At 44.6% G+C, this 20,869-nt stretch overlaps 1 protein-coding gene across 1 annotated transcript; it reads right to left on the minus strand.

The window, feature by feature from the left end:
- Positions 1 to 1,610: 1,610 nt before the first annotated feature.
- RFC3 (replication factor C subunit 3) lies at positions 1,611 to 19,311 on the minus strand. Its single transcript, XM_083609234.1, has 9 exons — positions 19,104 to 19,311; positions 15,556 to 15,693; positions 11,698 to 11,765; positions 11,070 to 11,167; positions 8,716 to 8,897; positions 7,670 to 7,806; positions 7,470 to 7,568; positions 2,442 to 2,511; positions 1,611 to 1,922 (listed from the first exon to the last, which is right to left on the minus strand). Exons 1-9 carry the CDS (start codon positions 19,188 to 19,190, stop codon positions 1,731 to 1,733), a joined length of 1,071 nt encoding a protein of 356 aa, XP_083465360.1. The 5' UTR covers positions 19,191 to 19,311; the 3' UTR covers positions 1,611 to 1,730.
- Positions 19,312 to 20,869: the final 1,558 nt, after the last annotated feature.

Below are 20,869 nucleotides of genomic sequence, written 5' to 3' on the forward strand. Positions count from 1 at the left end.
AATTTTAATTATCTTAAATTGTTTTCATTCCTACTCTGTATCTCCCTAAAGAAGGAAACCATTTAAACGTTCATTTTCGCTGCACCTACTCTGGTGAATTAATGTATTTCAGACTTGACAATACTGATAAAATGATAGTTATCAAGGTCTATTCTATTTATCCTTGGAGAAATGAAACTATTTAACAAGAAGAAGTTAAAAGAAAATCTTTCTCGGAGGGCATTGTAAGTCCTATTGCCTCAGTATTGTATTTTCTTCCTACCCATCTTCTATCAATTGTACATTTTGAATTACTTTATGAAATTAAGGCTGCAGTTCAATGCACCTGAGAGCAAATCCCATTGAACTCCGTGGTACTTATGTCTGAGTAAACATGCTTAGAAGCAGGCTGCATAATACATACCAAGTGGACAAACTGCAATCTCCTTTTTCTTCTCCTTAGAAGCAGTTTACCTTGCCTTCAGTGAATATATACATATATTAATATTAATAGTAATAATAATAATAATATTATTATTACAGCGGCTTTCCCCCTCTCCATTCCAGGGATCAGAGAGGATCCAAACTAGAATACAATATTTAATTATTGATCCTTAAGCCAATATAAAGTACTAGAATATTGCTTGGACAAATATTTAAACAACTCGGAAATATTAACGATCACTTCTAGATTGTTACTAGATGGGGAACATGTGGCCTACTAGATGTTGTCTGACTACAACTCCCATCATGCCTGGCCAACTGAACTCAGTGCCACTGAACTCAGTTCATTACTTCTAGGTAAATATGCTTAAGCTACGGCTGCAAGGCCCCATCTGCACTATGCACTTAAAGCAGTATCGTACCACTTTCAACAGTCATAACTTCTGCCAAAGAATCGTTTAAAATGTAGTTTGTTAAGGGTGTTGAGAGTTGTTAGAGGAGATGCCTGTTCCCCTCAAAGCTAGTTTCCAGGGTTCCCTAGGAAAAGGAGTTGATTGTTAGCCCACTCTGAGAATTGTAGCTGTGAGGAGAACTGGTGTCTCCTCACACTCCTCTCAGCACCCTTAACAAGCGACACTTCCCATGATTCTTTGGGGGAAGCCATGGCTGTTTAAAGTGGTATGATACAGCTTCAAATGCATAGTGCAGACGGAGCCTTAAAGCTGCAACAGAATTCTCCATCTTCCACCATCATGAAACCTATTCAAGATGGCACATTTGAAAATTCCCAAGATTAAGGCTCACAATCAGGTTCCAGACCCAAAGTACAGTGGTACCTCAGGTTAAGTACTTAATTCGTTCCGGAGGTCCATTCTTAACCTGAAACTGTTCTTAACCTGAGGTACCACTTTAGCTAATGGGGCCTCTCGCTGCCGCTGCGCCGCCGGAGCATGATTTCTGTTCTCACCCTGAAGCAGAGTTCTTAACCTGAGGTACTATTTCTGGGTTAGCGGAGTCTGTAACCTGAAGCGTATGTAACCCGAGGTACCACTGTAATTAGGACTATCTCTCGAGGCAAAAGCATTCCGGGATCCTGGCACTTCCCTGCTGTCAAGTATGTGACTTCTTGTTTCCTAAAACAGTTTGGACATAAAAGGCCACATGGAACCATTTCAGAACACCTCAAATTCAGCACTTAGTATTTTATTGTCCAACACAGAAATGTACCGGTGACCTGTGGTTTGTACAGCTTTCTCGACAGAACTTGTCAGCATCCCAAAAAACATGAGGGCTCTCAAAGCAACATATCAGAACATCATGGCTTCTAGTCCGTCTTCCATAAACTTCTTATAGATGGCCATAAACTTAGCCACAAATGCTTCCAGGTGATAAATGGCCTTGCTGCCCAGCTGCAGCCGGTGCTCATAGAAAGCTGCCATCTGTGCAACCTCTCCTTTCAGTTGTCCATCACAGTTGTTCAGAAGTTCAGTCAGAAGGCCCTAAAATGAGCAATAGCCAACAGTGAGAGAATTGAAGGCTCTACTCCCTAGAATGTTATGGGTACCATGGGCACTCAACAATCCAGAAAGTCACCCTGTGAGAATCAAGCCATTCAAATGATAATCTCCCATTTGGTAGGAGGGGGGACATTGTCATACAAATAACAGAACTATTAATATCACATTTACAGAGATATGCAATATATACCTGGTCCCAGATGCCCCAGGAATTAGGAATGGAATTACAAGATGCAGAGCACTATCATTGAATCAGAGAATTGTAGAGTTGGAAGAGACCTTGATGATCATCTAGTCCAACCCCTTGCAGTGCAGGAATATGCAGCTGCAGGGATCAAACTTGCAACCTTGGTGTCATCAGCACCACACTCCTAACCAACTGAGCTATCCAGGCTGCACTATGAACGGTGAAAAATAAAAATGATTAACACATGCATCCCAAGCTTCCATTTAATCCTAGTCTCTGTTACTAAACCAGTTAATAATCACAACATCAGTTACCTTTATTATAATCTCTGGAGGAATGCAATGGGTTAAGAGTTCATAGAGTCGCCCACGAACTTCCAGGAGCCTATTGAAATAAAACCATTGGAAAGTTAATGCTTGGTTTTTAACTCCCTGTAATGCAAAGTTTTAAGGTTTAGTAACTGGCTTTTAAGTCTTTTTATTATATATGTGTGTGTGTGTGTGTGTGTGTATGCATTATATATATGGGACGCAGGTGGCGCTGTGGGTAAAACCTCAGTGCCTAGGACTTGCTGATCGTAAGGTCGGCGGTTCGAATCCCCGCGGCGGGATGAGCTCCCGTCGTTCGGTCCCAGCTCCTGCCCACCTAGCAGTTCGAAAGCACCCCTAAGTGCAAGTAGATAAATAGGTCCCGCTTTATAGCGGGAACGTAAACGGCGTTTCCGTGTGCGGCGCTGGTGCTGGCTCGCCAGCTGCAGCTTCGTCACACTGGCCACGTGACCCGGAAGTGTCTTCAGACAGCACCGGCTCACGGCCTTGCCCGTATGGGCCAGTCGTGTCCGTCTCTAGGGTTGCGCGCATAGGGCAGCTATGACAATCTCAGTCAAATTACCAAGTCAGAAAATTCAGTTCTCAAAACATTCAAGCTCAATTTGTTTTTGCTTTTTAAATCATGGGTGCACATAGCCCCAAGAACTCCAGGCTGGACGGGGTTAGGGATGGATCAGGGATGCATCTCTACTGGCAAAGAAAAACTTTGTTGGTGAGGGACCTCGGACTATGCCCACTTAAAGCTCTGTGGGCATAGATCTACCAGCCATAGGCCCTGAAGAAAGGTGTTCTGGGTGTCTGGCTCTGCTGGATTCCAAGGCGCCTTTTCCCTGCACCAGTGACGAGTGCCAGAGCACACGGAAATGCTGTTTATTTGTAAAAAAAATATACGAATATTGCATGTAGCATTGTGGGGTTAAACTTGTTAAGCCTGCAGATGAAGGTAACATCTCTGTAGTTGGGAATGAAGAGAAGACCTTTGTGCTCCTTGAGTTTTTGTGGCTCGGGAAGCATAAGAGTCATGTAGCCAGAGGGTATATTTAACGACTCAGAAGAATGCATGAGCAGATAAATGCATGATCTCAGAAGACAAAGGAACTGGAGCTTTTAAAATTTGGGAAACTGGACATCAGTCGATAGTGTTAAGGGACTATGTCTAGGCAGGGAGAGCTGGGCTATATTTAACATATACTTTTTGCTCCATTGGGTGGAATACTTTTCTGTGCATGTTAACTTCCCTTGTGCTTAATTTTTTCCCTAAGAACTGCCTTCATCTTTTTACTCAACTTTTAACTTTGTTTCATTTATTAAAAAGCACTAATGTGGTGGCATTTGTTAATATAACCCCATGTCTAACATGCCAGGTTCTACACTACACCTTGAAGTGTTCTTGTGGAGACACAAAGGCAATTTTAGGTTGCCTGGTGAAAGGCAGCCTTGTAGAAAAAGATATTTGAAATATATTTAACATATTTGAAAGAAATATATTATTTGGATTATGCTTCCTATGCCAATTCACTGGAACACCAAGTGATTTAATTAAGTATGCCAACATTTCCAGTAGCAAAACAAGTTTTTCCTCTTATAAGACACTATAAGAGAAATTATAAGAAGACACTATAAGAGAAATTTTGAGGACGCCAGCGTACCTAATTTTGAGATACCTGGTATAATTGTTTTGATCACCCTGAATAATCGCCTGAATCTGAAAGTCTAAAGCTGGCCAATTGCCAAAGCTAGCAAGCAATCCTGCAATTCTATTCTCCTGAGCCGCTTTTTCCAAGTGGAACAGCTTGTTAACAGCAGCATAGTCAGTGCTCTGCAATTTCTAAACAAGGCTTACAACAGCGACAAACTTCTCTAGCATGTCATGGTCCAACACAAGGAAGTCTCAAAATGCTTGTTGGGATGCTTGAAATGACAGGAAACCATCTACAAGCCACAACAGTTGGCAGCAGCTCTGTAGTTAACGTGACAGTTGTCAATGTCTCTTGCTGGCAGTGGGAAGCCGTTTAAAATCCTGAGTGTTGAAAAGAAATGATGAGGCAGGTACCTTGGAATTAAAAACAACTTCCTCCTGGCCCTGGATTTTACTGGCACCTGCGTCATTCAACCCCAATAGTCTCTTATAAAAAGGTAAAGGTAAAGGACCCCTGACAGTAAAGTCCAGTCGCGATAACGCTGGGATTGCGGCACTCATCCCGCTTTACTGGCCGAGGGAGCCGACATTTGTCCGCAGTTTTTCCGGGTCATGTGGCCAGCATGACTAAGCCACTTCTGGCGAAACTAGAGCAGTGCACAGAAACGCCGTTTACCTTCCTTCCGGAGCGGTACCTATTTATCTACTTGCACTTTGACGTGCTTTCAAAGTGCTAGGTTGGCAGGAGCCGGCACCGAGCAATGGGAGCTCACCCTGCTGCGGGGATTCGAACCGCTGACCTTCCGATCGGCAAGCCCAAGGCTCAGTGGTTTAGACCACAGCGCCACCCGCGTTCCCTAGGTCTCTTATAGGCAGCTTCAAAGGCCCTGCGCCTCCATTTCAGCAAATGCTAGCCTGGGACCGAGCTAATAGGGAGTCCACCACTATGAAGCACAAACACTTATTTCACAACCACAGAGCTGCTATTGTCCAAAGATGCAGGATGTGTTCTAAAATTAGGCTGCTTGCTGTAAGATGGTAGGTAAGAGGGCACACAGGTTTTTTTAAAAAAAAAAATTGTGAAGAGCAATCAAGGAATTGTAGGCAGCCACCTCTTTTTATACGCCTAAAGCAACAAGTAAAAAATAGCTCACACCAAAAAGGACCACACAGAGGGGAATCTGTGTTGAAAACATTCATATATCTGCACCACACATTTAAAGAACTATTATGCCCTTGAAAGGTCATGGCTTTTCCCAAAGAACCCTGGGAGTTCAGCAGAGCAGTTTAACAATCAATCCCTCTTTCCAGGGGTTTTCAAGAAACTGTAGCTCTGTGAGGGGAACAGAGGTCTCCTAACAACTCTCGGCATCCTTAACGAACTACAGTTCCCAAGAAGCCATATAAATAGTGGCTTTAAATGTATGGTGCAAACGTGGCCCACTTCACACAGCGCCGTATCTCTTAAGAGTTTTAATGAGATCAGCAGCAGAACACATGACTAACGGTATCATCCGCTCACAGCAAAGGAAGGATTCAGCGCTCCAAATTCACCGTGACAGGATGTCATTTTGTTTCTGCCAATGCAATATATCTAAAGCTAGACAAATGGCTGGCAGCTGTAAAGAGGGCAGCGACGAACGAGTGCCAACACCAGAGCACTTCACTGGCTGAAAAGAAAAAGTTTTACAGCATAAACAAACAAACAAAGATGCTCTCATCCGATCCAGCTGGAAATGCTTCACTGCACTGAGCAAGCAAGTTTGTTTTACAGCAGCCTGGTTCATTGCAGCTGTTTTTAGAATATCAAAGATGGCTGCTAACGGGAACTTGACATCCCAGTGAGTCATTTTGCGCACTACATACCATAGGAACGTCCTTGCTGGAAAATAACCGAGACTTCACCAAGCCCAGCTATCTGAGTACATGACTGCTACTCTTTCCTCACAAAGAAATTGGAAATAATACACAGTTGAAGTTTCTCTGTGGTGAACATCTGGCTAATTCAGATGACAACCTTGAGATGGGTTAAGAGCTCTGAGAACTTAAAGAAGTATGTGTTGTCCTATTCGGACCCCTTTTTCAGTCCAGTGCCGAGGGCCTTGTAGAGGTTCCCTCGCTGTGAGAAGCCAAGTTACAGGGAACCAGGCAGAGGGCCTTCTCGGTAGTGGCACCTGCCCTGTGGAACGCCCTCCCACCAGATGTCAAAGAGAAAAATAACTACCAAACTTTTAGAAGACACCTGAAGGCAGCCCTGTTTAGAGAAGCTTTTAATGTTTAATAGACTATTGTATTTTAATATTCTGTTGGAAGCCGCTCAGAGTGGCTGGGGAAACCCAGCCAGATGGGTGGGGTATAAATAATAAATTATTATGATCATTATCATTATTATTATCATTATCATTAATGGCAACACAGACCATTCATAACATAGGAATATACTGTGAGCAGGGCAGTGGGGTGGGGTAAGGTGAAGAAAAGCTATGACAATGAACTGTAACACTGCTCCCCGCCCCTGCTCAGGCTGTACAGAAAAAGCAATTTGGTTCCTGAAATTCAGTCTGATTGTGCAGATAAAATATAACTGATAGAATTCTACAGGCAAGCACCTCTGTATGGCAGAACTGCCAGGCACCATCCTGTCGCCCAGGCATCTTCGCTTGGTTGCGAGTGCAAAATGCGCCTGGCTAATTTCAAACACTGAGACCATAACCATCTTGGCTAGTAGCTACTGTGATCTGCTCCCAAACAACAAGAATTTCTGTGAAGGAACTGCATCAGAAACTGGGATTTTAATATATAATTGTCTCATAGCTTGAGGTGCCCAGGAGGCAGAATACTGTATGTTACTGCCTGCAACAGATTTATTTGTTTAGGAACACAGGTTGCCACTTTAGACCAGGTGAGACCACTTGCCCATCTAAGCCCAGTTTTGTGTATTCTGATTGGCCATGGTTCTCCAGGGTCTCAGGAAGAGAACAGTGTTTTCCATCACCGGCTACCTGCTTCTTTTAACTGGAAGTGAACCTGGGATCTTCTTCATACCATGCACATGCTTTTGCTGCGAGGCTGTGCAGCAGTTTCAGGATTCCTGCATGCAGTTAACTATCCGCTTTCAGAAATCTTTTTCTCCAAACATTTACACACTGATATAAAAGCATGTTTAATACCTTAATGACCAAGGCTAACCTCATCGGCCTGAATTTTACTTCAATCAACTCCTACCGGGTTTTTATCAAGTCCCTAGAAATGCACTCTGTCTAGACATTCTAGCACACACAGTATTAAACTGCTATGCTGCATTTTAATATCAGACAACTTACAAGCACCATCCATTTTACAGCTAGGCATTGTCCCCCACCACACTGACCTACCTCTGCGGGGTCTGCTGACCAACAATGGCGTTTGCCGTCTCTCTCAGATATACCTCCCAGTCCGTCTCGGAAATGTCTTGGTCTGGAGTGAAAGGATACCTGTGCAACAAACAGCAATGACTTGCTTAAATACAAAACAAACAAACAGCCCTTTTGTAACCAAAACTCCCTCCTGTATTCACACATTCTTCTGGACTTACTGTTGCACCCTGCATGCCTCACACATCAGAAGGGCCTTTCGGAGATTTCGACCGGACTTTTCTGCAATCCTCTGAGCGAGTTCTCGAGGAAGAACCAGACCCTCCTTCTTACACACAACGGACAATACGTTGCAGATCTAGAGATTCAACAGGGCAATTAACAGTTTTGCATGGTACCTCGCTTTCCAAAAATTCCAAGTATCTCCACTCTAGTCAAAATTGCTGCAGCAGCCAGCTATGGGGGAAGTCCCTATATTATAAGAGGATACGTGAAGACACAAAGGAGCCAGTTTTACAAATAATGCTTGCAGGTGACCTGCGCCCACCTTCTGAGTCACCTCTTCCTTGCCAGAAGCCTCATTTGCCAGCCCTCCTGGGTACCAGGTAAGAGCAAAGCGATGCCTTCCGAAGCGCATTCCTCCATGAAAGAATAAATTCCTTCCTGCTGCTCTTGAGCCAGGGACAAACCACACCAGCAGTTGCTCTCTGTATTCTTTACAGTAGCAGTGAGACAGACATACTACTAGCTGACCTCACAGGGTTGTAAGAAATACACAGATATGTGATAAAGTGCCTTCAGCAACTACCCAACAGATTCTAAGTGGTATTTTCTAATTTCAGAGAAATGCTTGGAGAAGTGTGGACTAGAGAATGCATGGAACTAGGCATTGGTGGCAAAGTGATGGCGTTTCAAAGACCCCCCAACAGTTCTTTATCTCCCTCCCATGACTTATGACCTACCATTAGGTGTCCAGCTATTTCTTAGTCCACAGACACTTCCGCCCCATTCCAATCCTTGCTAAACAAATAAAAATTACAACCTGCATTTTTGAAGAAAACTGCAGTCATGCAAAGTACTGTAAAGGGGAACCTAATTCGGAAGTGTTCCATGCACAGACACAGGATTAACTAGGCAGACAGAGTCAGGGGGAAACAAAGAACAAGGAATCCCAAATCAGGTATTTAAACTTGTTGCATCCAACATGACAGAGAGTAAAATGCAAGTGCACTGAAGGGCTGTCTGTCTGCCACTGCCTTGAACCTACATCTTCAATGCTGGGCGCAGGCACTCGCACCGCAAGGCACCTGCTCCGGATAGGTGCAATGACTTTCGATGTAGAATTGCAGCACAGAATTAATCTGCAGGTAGCCATATACTTCTCCATGGTTCGGCGCAACGCATGCTGGGCATCTTTTGTAAGCTTGTCCACTTCAGTCAACAGCACCACTGAAAAACAAAACAAAACAAAACAAAGCCAACCTTTATCATGCTCTCACAGAGTCTATCTTAACTTGGCTTTTCGCTTCTGCTGATACAATGGGACAGGATTAGAGAAAACCTTCCCACTTGTGCCTCTTTCACTGAAGTTCCCGGGAGGTGCTTCCCCACGGTGCAATCCTGCACTGATGACAGTTTGTGTAAATATTCTAGCCATATGTCTGGGAAAAGCACATTGCCTGAAACAGCCAGGGAATGGCTGGCATAGTCACGACAGAACGCAAGAGGGGTTCTTGCAACTGGGATGCCTCTGACCTTACTTTGAACCCGGGATCTTGCACTTGCTATTTCCAGCATCTCCAGGTAAGGCTAAGAAAGGATCCTGTTTAAAACCCTGGAGAACGACTGCAAGTCGGTACAGACCATCCTGGTATTCTCCAAGTGTTGTTGGACAACAGCTCCCATCACCTGTGACCACTTAGCCATGCTGGTTGGAGCTGATGGGAGTTGTAGTCCGACAATATGTATGACTTGCTTATATGGCAGCTTCCTATGTTCACATGGGTCTTTCCCATGAGAGAAGCACTTTACCAGGAAGGAAGGTACTACATAGCAGCGGTGGGAGACGGAGAGAGACAGAGACTCTGCATTCAACCTCGTCCATGTAATTAGAAAGTATTTACATATGCATGAAATCACAGTACAATGAAATGTCTTCCTTATTGTTCTGTATGAGTGAGTGTGACAAGTCAGGAACTGGCTTGAGCCGGTGCTACTTTTGCAAAAATATATATATTTTAAAAAAAACACACTACATTGCCACTTCCCACCAAGAATAACGACAAAAAAGCCAGCTTAGTTCAGCCAAAGAAAACTGATGATCAGCTGAAGCCGGTGAATGAATATTGTTACAGAGCCAATGCACACTACTGCAAATCTTTTATATCCAAGGTTCAAAAGGTATTTGTTTAAAGCATTTTTTTACCCAGTGCTTCAGCTGAAAAGGCTCCCAGAGCAGCTTACAAAGATCAGAAATAAAGAGTCCTTGCCCTCAGGCTTACAATCTAAATGACAGGACACACAAGGAAAGGGACTTGGGAGGGAGGCAGAAAAAAGAAGAAGCTATGTCAAGCGCTTGTTCTTAGTTACACAATTCAGATCACTGGATTCAGAGGCCAGAGAGCCAACCTTTACAGGTAGTAATGATGATACCATTGCTATTAAAAAAATCAACACTGTAAACTGAAGATTGCATTTGGCTGCAATAAGCTTAAGAGCTGATGCTCTACAGCAGGCACAGGCAAACTCCGGCCCTCCAGATGTTTTGGGACTACAATTCCCATCATCCCTAGCTAACAGGACCAGTGGTCAGGGATGATGGGAACTGTAGTCCAAACATCTGGAGGTCCGGAGTTTGCCGATGCCTGCTCTACAGGGGCGTGGGGAGTTTCAAATGTTGCAAAACCAAGTCTCTCATGTAGCCTGGAAGTCTGCCAAGCATATTGCTACTGCAATATTGCCCTCATGCAAACAGATTATCTGCCTCTGATTCTATCTGCCAGATCAGGCTCAGCAATAGACCATTCTACTCTGCATGCAGAAGGTCCCCTTTGAGACATTTGCAAGTAGGGCTGCAAAAGACTGCATGTCTGAAACCCTGGAGAGCCCCTGCCAACCAGTGCAGACAATATGGAGCTAGATGGACCAAGGATCTCACTAAGTATAAGGCTGCTTCCTAGGTTCCTAAGCGAAGGGAACCATAGAGTATTTTAAGAATACAAAGTCACAGAAGAATCAATAGGTGAGAAGAGTCTAGACGCCTTCTAACAACATGCAAACCTCCCACTTTCTGAATACCATGAAGCTCAGGGCAAAAAGTCAAACATCAACAGCTATGGATCTTTCGGACAATTATTACAATTACAGAAATAAATTGGAGCTATATATACTATTATCTGGAACACAAGTATTGCACATATTTCAATTTCCCCCCTCATTTCTGAAATACATGCATTTCTGTTGGGGAACTACAATATTTCTGGAAATTCTTTATCTCTAAAAGTGACAGAAGACAAAAAGAGCTGGAGAATACAAAGAATTTACAATATTCAAAGCACATGGCTGATCTTGTGCAAAGTACTGCAAGATATTTTTCTTCAAGGTTATTGCTCATTTACAGACCTTTAAAATCTCGCTGGGTGCTTGTCTCAAGTTGCTGTGATTGAGCTAATGTCTTCAGTAATTCCTGAATTACCACCCGGTCACTGTTTCCTGCATCACTGAAAATGAGTTCAGATTAAAATATGATACTCAAGGAGGGTGCAGTGCATGGCTGGGGAGGGTCCCAAGGGCCAGACAGAGAGGGCTGGAGGGCCACATATGCAAACAATTCCTTAAAGATATATAGCCATACCTCGGAAGTCGAAGGAATCCATTCCGAAAGTCCGTTGGTTCGGAAACCAAAGCGTGGCTTCTGATTGGCTGCAGGAAGCTCATGCAGCCAATCAGAAGCTACGTTGGACGTTCAGGTTCCAAAGAACATTCGCAAACCGGAACACTCACTTCCGGCGTTCAGGAGCCAAAACGTTCAATTCGCAAGGCATTCAGGATCCACGTTACGACTGTACTTTGGTTTCTTTAACAGTAAAGCTGGAGCTAGCTTTAAAATTGCAACAATAAAACAAGGGTCTTCTAGCACCTCGGTAGTTTTTGCTGCAATGGGCTATAAAATTTACTCCTCTGAAAATTATAAGAATTGCAAAATTCCCACAGCCTCTTACTGGATCTTGTGAGCTTACTGCAAACATACCTTGGGTTAACTTCAAGGTGATAGTTGCTGGCAATAGTGCTAATTTCAATCTTCTTTTTAGAAGGCGCCTGAAAAGAAAGATTATTAAACAAAAAATGCATTTTAAAGAGATCAGTGACGGAAAGACTTAGCTGAAATCAGTAGGTTATGAATACAGGCTTCAAAAACCACCCACTGCTAACTGCTTAGCATGAACTGAGTTGAAGGACTTGAAGGGCTTAACGGCACCCAGGCTGCAATGCACCAGGGAAACTACGAAATAAAGAGACTCAGCGTGAAAATGGCGGCAGGTGGAATGGCATGCAAGGAAAAAGGTAACACCCTGGGTTCAAAGCTCTCAAATTCAAGCAGCATGCTAACCTCTTGGAAGGGATGGGATGTGCCCCAGTTTGCATGTTGCTTTAAATCATAGTTTAAAACTAAGGTTTCATGCAAATGAGCAGCGTGGTCAAGCACACTACTCTGAAGTTCCTTCTCTGCCATGAAACTGACTTGTCATGTTGTCCAAAGCTGGGTTCATGAATAATCTTATGCACTTCTATCAGGTTGCCTCTGGCTTGCCTTTTCTCTAAACTAAAAAGCACCCCAAATCTCCTCATAAGGAAGTTGCTGCATCCTCTGAATCATTTTCATCGCCCTTTTCTAAAACCTGTTACAGTTCTACAATATCCTTTTGGAGTTGAGGTGACCAGAACTGTACAGATTTGCATAGCAGCCTTATGATATTGTTTGTTTTCCCTTCCTTTCCTAATGATCCCTAGCATGGCGTTCCAGCTCTTTTCACAGCTGCTGTATACTGGGTTGACATCTCAATCAAGTTAGACACTATGACCCCAAGGACTTGTTCCTGATCAGTCACCACCAGTTCACGATCTTCAGTATCCAGTTCAGCTTCTAATATTGTGGTTTTAAGCAATTCACAAGCATTTTGGGGATATTTGACACTTTTGTCCTTGTCTTTCAGCTTGCTTTCTTACCAACCCCCTTATTTGGAGGAAAATCGCTCTTTTGAAGTCAAATGTGACCATGTCGGGTTCTCTACGCAACTCTTCATTTACACATATATTTCATTTAATAGCACTATGGTTACTGTTCCAAACTGTTTCACCAACACTTCTCACACCGGATCCTGGGCAGGACGTACCATATTTTTCCGTCTGTAGGACACCCCCTTGTATAAGACCCCACCTATTCTGGGGGACTCAATTTTAGGAAAATGAGGGGAGATGGCCCAAAGTTGTTGAGCCTCTCCCCCCACACAGCTGTGGGCAGGAAACACTCTCTAGATCAGCCTTTCTCAACCTGTGGGTCCCCAGATGTTGTTGAATTGCAACTCCCATCACCCCTAGCTAGCAAGGCCAGAGCTTAGGGATGATGGGAGTTGTAGTCCAACAACACCTGGGGACCCACAGGTTGAGAACCGCTGCTCTAGATCGTTTCCCGTGCGCAGCGGCATCGGGGGAAGTTGTGCTCCTGGGAGCACAACCTCCTCTGGTGCTGCCGGGTTGGAAACAATCCAGGGAGCGCCTGCCGAATGCAGCATCGGGGGAATTTGCACTCCCGCCAACGAGCTGGCTGGCAATGCGCAGCTTCTTCCCCCCCAATGTAGCTGCGGGCAGGAAACACCCCCCAGATCACTCCCCACTCGCTGCGGCATCGTGGGAAGATGCGCTCCTGCCAACGAGCTGGCTGGCGGCGCACCACTTCTCCATCCCCATGCCACTATCCGTGTATTAGACGACCCCAGTTTTTTGACGTGATTTTTGAGTCAAAAAACCTCGTCCAATAACATGGGAAAATATGTTAAGTCCAGGGTCATTGCCCTTCTGGTCAGTTCCATGACCAACTGTCCTTGGGCAAAGTCATTTGGGGTATTTATAGAGATTTTACATTATACTTCCAGCTTCTCTGTAAGAAGATTACAACTTCCCAATTTCTTGAAGTGAATCATCACTTGCGTCGCTTCCGATTTTAGGAACTAATAATATTGATAAGAACTTCATTCTACTTCTCTCAAAACATTCTTCACGTGTACAGTAAGGCTTTCAAGTATACCTTTTACCCACGGTGATTAAATAGACCTTATCTAGTTCAGATCAAACTACAAAATGAAGCTATACAGACACTGCAGCATCATTTTGCTCTGCCCTATTTTAGTTTAAAAGTGCTAACCTTCACATCTCTTTCTGTGCTTATATTAATAACATGCCACTACTTTATATGCAGGCATTTTGAAGATGATGAAAAAGACATTTGTCAAGTTCCGCCCATAGCTAGATGCCAAAGGGCCCTCAAATAGGGAAGCATCTGACAGGAAGGGAAGCTGATATTTTGAAAGACTATCTACTTAAAACTGCTCCACTTAAAACTCCCCAGCATTAAGACGTTTGCAGGCACAACATGTTCCCATAATGTCTTATTAACTTAAGCAGGAAAATTTAATTTAAAAAGAAATAAAAATGGCAAGAGAGACCGTTTGCACAATGCTTTGGAAATATCTGTCTTCTCCAAGAACTCTGCTGATTACTAACCACTCTCTTTGCAATTTGCTGATTAAAATGCAAGCTTTTCCCAAAAAAAAAGATTTTTGAATTGATAGAAAGAAAATCTGTAGTAATAGATTTTCCAGGGACTGTTTCCACTCCCCAAGCAGCTAACTATGCAAAGAGTTCATTATGTTTGTTGAAAACGTCACTTTGCAAATACTTCTCATCAAGTTATTGGTGGCATGTGAGAAAGCAATAATAATTAGTCAGCGAAGCCCACAATAAAGACGAACTGGTTTCTTGACACTAACTGCAGGCTTCAGCCTGAGACAGCAGGAAATGTAAGCTAAGTGCCCGACTAAATCATTTCAAATATCACACAACTGAAGGGAGATAATAGTACCGGTAAATCCTTGGCAGTGATTCGCCAGGGAGAATTCTTCCAGCACAGAATGTTTACAGCCTAATCAAGTGCTAATCCGTAATAGGAGGAAACAACCACTGGTTATTTAACCAACTGTGGAAATGGTGCTTAAACTGCCTGTAGGTCCTTTTGCAGCCTGGACACCCAATGGCAAAAGTGTGTAGACAGCCACAGACATGCCTTCTCCACTTCCAGACTTTGCAGACTTAGGGTGGAGGTCTGAAGGGGCCTGTAAGTGTGTTTGCCTGAACACACGTACAAGCCCCCATATTATCAGGGTGCACAATTGCGAGGAAGCTGGGAAATACATTCAGGTAAACATGGGATGCAGGTGGCACTGTGGGTTAAACCACTGTGAGCCTAGGGCTTGCCGATCAAAAGGTCGGCGGTTCGAATCCCTGCGACGGGGTGAGCTCCCATTGCTCGGTCCCTGCTCCTGCCAACCTAGCAGTTCGAAAGCACATCAAAGTGCAAGTAGATAAATAGGTACCGCTCCGGCGGGAAGGTAAACGGTGTTTCTGTGCACTGCTCTGGTTCGCCAGAAGCAGCTTAGTCATGCTGGCCACATGACCCGGAAGCTGTACGCCGGCTCCCTCGGCCAATAAAGCGAGATGAGCGCTGCAACCCCAGAGTCGGCCACGACTGGACCTAATGGTCAGGGGTCCCTTTACCTTTACTAAACATGCTTACATGCTCAGCAGTTGGGAGTGAAAGGGGGAGAACTGGAGATATTGGATCTGTATACCCCTTTGGACATCAGGGGGTGAAGAACCTCAGGCCTAGGGGACAAATATATTCTATGGACTTTTGCCCTCATGCATCCAGGTCGGACAACTTCTGGAGATTAAAAACTAGCATGTGTTGAAATGTGCTGGTTTTTCCTGCATTATGTTGACAGTCAACATCTTTATCTCCTTTTGTAAATATGAAGTTAGGGCAGATTCTTACTGTTATGCTCTGATGTTCAATCCTCAGCTTCTCCACTCCAGAGCCATACAGTTCTCTCAGCAGGCACATGATTCTGGTCTTTTTTCCAGCTCCTGAAGGCCCATACACTAACAGATGAGGAAAGTCGCCACACTGAACCTGTCAAATGGAATACAGTAAAACTGAATTACAGTAATGTCTCAGTCAGCATCATGCTTAGTCAGCATCATAAACACAGAGAATGATACATATTTTAGTATACCATTCCCCACACTAGTTTTACAGCCCTTCACAATGTTGTCTTTTCCTTTGGAAGGCCATCGATTTAGACATGAGCACAAAATAGAGAGTTCAAGAGGACATGAAACTGTGACCGTGCATGGCGTGAGTCTGATAAAAGCCCTTGGTGCATCAGGTTTTCTAGGAGTCAGGTGGCTTGAGAACACATCCCAAAACAAACTAGGACCTGGAAGACCAGAGTTCAAATCCCCACTCAATCATGAATCTTGGGCGGGTCTTCAACTCTCAGCCTAACCTACCTCACAAGGTTGTTGTGAAGATAATATAGAGAAGAAGAGAAGGAGGTGTGCCCCCTTGAGATCATTGGAGGAAAGGTGGGATATAAATGGAATAAAAATAAAAATAGTCAGAAAGTGCATACAGTAAACTTGAAAATAACTTTGAGAACCCAATTTTTAATAAACTAATGCGGAATTTTGTTGCAAGCCATAGACACCCTTATCCAGAGGTGTAGCCAGGATTTTTGTTGGGGGGGGCAGGACTTTCGTTAGAGCGGGACAGAACCGACATGATTGGTCAGTTAGTTAAGTATTTCTATTGTTTTACTTGATGGGGGGGCAGTTGCCCCCCCCCGGCTTATTTGGGCATTGAGCCCTAGGATCAAAGAGTTGGAAGGACCTCAAAGGTCATCTGGCTCAACCTTCTGCTGTTAAAGGAAATCCACAATCACAGCATCTCCAATAGGTCAAAATCTAGCCTCAGGTGGAAAATGAAAGGAAGCACACCACCTTTTGAAGCAAACTAAAGGACTGGAATTGAGTTGCAGAGCACTTTTTTTCCCTTTTGTTTTTTGCACAAAATGGTCTGCAGAGTAAAGGTTTCAGTTCTCTGACATCTCTAGCCAGGTAGTCCTGGAGAGCTGTTGCTGCCACCAGCCATTGTAGAAAATAATAGGCTAGATGAAACAACCATCCGATTCCATACAGGGTAGTTTTCTAGTTTCCTAATGGATCAGGGTTAGGATGTGAACGACCTGAGCGCCCCAAGCTACTCAACTGAGTTCTCTCTATCATACAAGACTGCCAGTATCATAGGATGCCAAAAAAAAGATTATTTTGGGATTCACTGGTTCATTCTGCCAAGTTTATGTACATCTTTCATACTTTGGCCACTGCGCCTAGCTCCATTTAATCTGTGGTTGACTGCATTCCAGAACCAGGCCTGTCTTGTATCACAGGAGCCAACCCTTGAAATCTGTGTCAGATGAACTATTTTAACCCCAAAACAATCACTTTTTGCAACAGAGCAATTGCATATTTTGTGGTCAAGAGTACACAAAGTGTTCCTACTTCATTTCAGATCTGACAAACAACGTATTACAGTGGCACCAAGTTAAGTTTATACATAGACAATTACCCTGGGGTAAATCATCTTTCCATAAACAAGCCACCAACGTGAACAGCAGCAGCTAGAATTAGAGAAAGTCCTGGGAGGAGATCACCAATGGTTAATGCTTTGGTACCTGGGCCTGTCTAATATGTATTCTTTAACCTAGAAGCCCTATTCCCAAATCCCTAATGGATGGTGAATGTTGAAGGGAAAACATAACTACACACATTCCTTTTTTTAAAATTACATGTTCGAGGATTGAGCTTTTGCTCAAATCAAACCACAAGAGCCAAAACTCCAAAAGCAAGACACAGTGGCATTGTGATGTTCGCTTTGTGAAATTTTTGAATGCAGAGCCACACAAGTAGTGGAATCCCCCACACACACACACACACCGCAACCCAAAAATTATTATTTGTGCAATTAAAGACATACCATTGCTTAAAGTCCACTGGAATTGGAGCATTCTTAAGTTTGCAGTGAATTTTATGTTGCCCTGGGTTCAATTTACTTAGTAACCATGTTCTCTGTCTTGGAAGTGTGATACTATCACAGATTACTGGTGCTGCAAACAGTCACTGCCTTATACAGAGACAGACAGTATAAGCTGCCTTATACTGAGATATACCACTGGCCCATCCAATCCTGTGTACAACAGCCTCCCCACTCCATATGTTTTGGATTACAACTTCCAATAGCCCCAGCCACCAGGGTCATGCTGACTAGGACCGATGGGAGTTGCGGTCCAAAACATCTGGACTGGAAGTCACCAGGCTGGGGAAGGCTGGTTTATACTGAGAGCCAGCAACTCTCCAGGGCTGCAGACAAGTCTTTCTAGCCCTACTGCCAAACGCTAAACTTGATTACCATTCAGGCTTTGCATTAAAAGGTCACAGGATGCATCTCTGGCATCTCATGGATTTTCTGCCCTACTATTTTACACTGGAGTTTTTTCTTTAAATATGTATGCCTGCATGTGTAAATATTCTTGCCAACTGACATATTTTGTGCTTAAGATGGAAACAGTTCAGGTCTATGAAAGCTCATGACCCAACCAATCTTTTATGGTATGGTATTTGGTACTCCCAAATACCCAAATTTTTGCTTTGTACCTGCTGTTGAGCACCATCATGAGGGAGAGAAGCTACGCTGCTTTTCCAAACCAGGGTTCAGTACCTGGATAGGTGAGGCGGTAACAAAGAGATATAAATGCACCTGAGGACATACACAATGCATTTTTGTCATCGCAGCTTGCCCCCTCCAAATGTATCCAAGAGCCTGACTTAACTTGAGCTCACGCATCAGCCACATAGAGAGCATTCTCAGTTAGCAGGCATGCACATATGCTCACTACACATGCTCAGATGCTTTTCTTTTTCTTATTGGTACTTCATGTACTGCAGGACTGAAATCAATTCCAGGACTGCTCTTTGGCTGGAACCAAGGCTGGCGCTATCATTAGGTCAACTAGGCAGCTGCCTAGGGCACAGACTTCACAGGGGCGCAGTACTGACCTTTGAGGGGCACAGTTTCATACAGATTCACTGGATTTGTGTACTGAAACACTTTCTTTGGCATTTGAGAAAGATAACCAAATATTGTCGCATTGCCAAGTCTTGCAATTTAAATTAAATTTAGCAGTTGAAGTTTTGTGCTTTTCATTTTTTTCCTACATCTGTTTTTGAAAATTGAAGAAATAATAAGAAGAAGAAGGGTGGTGCAAATAGGTAGCTCTGCCTAGCACCGGCTCTTGCTATAACCCAATAAAACAGGAAAGAAAGGGGGATGGGGTGTTTGAAGCTATTGCGGAGAGCAAAAACACTCGCCAATACCCGAGGACCAGCGAGTCCAAAAGCTGCCGAAGAGGTGAAGAGATAAGAAAGAGAAGGGCACCCGAGCATGTGCAGAGCGCCAGCCGCCTGTCTCCCTCTCTCCCTCACCAGGTTGCGAAGCTGCGCTGCCTGATCCCGGTGATAGTCCACTTTGCCGAGGGAGTTCGGCCGGTACTTGTCCACCCAGAGACTCATGGCCACGATCCGCAGAGAAAGAACCGGATTGCAAAAGAATAAAAATAAAAAGCGCGCGCTCCGCTGCCGCGCTCCCGCCCACGATAGGCGACTCAAGCGCCGCCACCGCCCAGTGGAAACGTCATCGAGCATGCGCACGAGCTCCTCTTTTAGGTCGTCAGTCTCGGCTCTTTCACTTCCGCCAGTTCGATCGAATCTAGGCCCCGCCTTCCTCGCTTACGGTGGCCGCATGGGGATAAAATAATGAAACAAAGGGAAGCTTAACGCCAGGCGGAGAGCAGGGGCGGCGAAGTGGAGCGTAGCGCGCGGCGCCTCGTGCAGGAGATCGCGGTGCTCGCGGGGGCTGCCCACGTGCCATGAGTTTTCTGGGCCACAGTGTTCCGAAGAATTTGTGCTTTGAGTCACCTGCTCGGCAGCAGCGGGCAGTATTTGCTTATTGCTTTGTGTTCTGCCTTTGCTCACGATTCCATAGAATCATAGAAGTGGAGAGTTGGAGGGGGTTCCAGGGGTCATCTAGTCCAACCCCCCCCCCCCATGCTTGTGAAATATACTCGGGAGTTGAGTGTGGATTTCATGCTGTTTATTCAGCTCATAGTAGCGAGGAATGGAAGTTCCCCCAAACTGTCTGATTTATATACATTATTTACACAATGGGCCCCACGTGATTGGCTAATTCCGGGATTGTCCTGTAGGCCAATCAGGTTGCGGATTCACTTCCACCTGGAGCTGGATTGGGTGGCTCCTGCGGACCAATCAGACTGCTGCATTCTGGATCCTATTGTTCTAGGACCAATCAGACTGCTGCTTTTTGGATCCTATTCAACTCAGTACATAACAGCAGGAATCTCAGCTACATCCTACATGGCAGGTGGCCATTCAACCTCTGCTTTAAAACCTCCACAACCTCCCGAAGGAGTCCGTTCCAGTGTCAAACTGCTAAATTATTGGGATTAAAACATTTATTAAAAATTTTATGTATGGTATGTTTTATATTGTGATTTTATGTCATAACTGCCGTGAGACCTGTGTGTATAGGGCAGTATACTAATTTAATTAATAATAGTGGTGCCCAGAACTAGATACAGTACTCCAGATGCAGTCTGACCAAGGCAGCACAATCCTTTCTGCCACCGCCACCCCCCCCCCTTTAGCCTCCACAACAACCCTGTGAGGTAGGCTAGGCTCATAGGGAGAAAAGCTGGGCCAAGATTGGTACATTATCCAGAGAGTATTATGGATAGATTGGGCTTTGAACCTCCATATCCCCTGGTCCTGGGATGCGGGTGGCGCTGTGGGTTAAACCACAGAGCCTAGGGCTTGCTGATCAAAAGGTTGGCGGTTCCAATCCCCGCAACGGGGTGAGCTCCCGTTGCTCGGTCCCTGCTCCTGCCAACCTAGCAGTTCAAAAGCACGTCAAAGTGCAAGTAGATAAATAGGTACTGCTACGGGGAAGGTAAACAGCATATCCGTGCACTGCTCTGGTTCGCCAGAAGCGGCTTAGTCATGTGGCCACATGACCCGGAAGCTGTACACCGGCTCCCTTGGCCAATAAAACGAGATGAGCGCCGCAACCCCAGAGTCGGCCACGACTGGACCTAATGGTCAGGGGTCCCTTTACCTTTACCTTTATCCTCTGGTCCTGGTCAAATCTGTACATGCAACACACTGGCTCCAGCTCC

The sequence above is a fragment of the Podarcis filfolensis genome, assembly GCF_964270895.1.
Source record: "Podarcis filfolensis genome assembly, chromosome: 4".
In the NCBI taxonomy this organism is placed as follows: Eukaryota; Metazoa; Chordata; class Lepidosauria; order Squamata; family Lacertidae; genus Podarcis; species Podarcis filfolensis.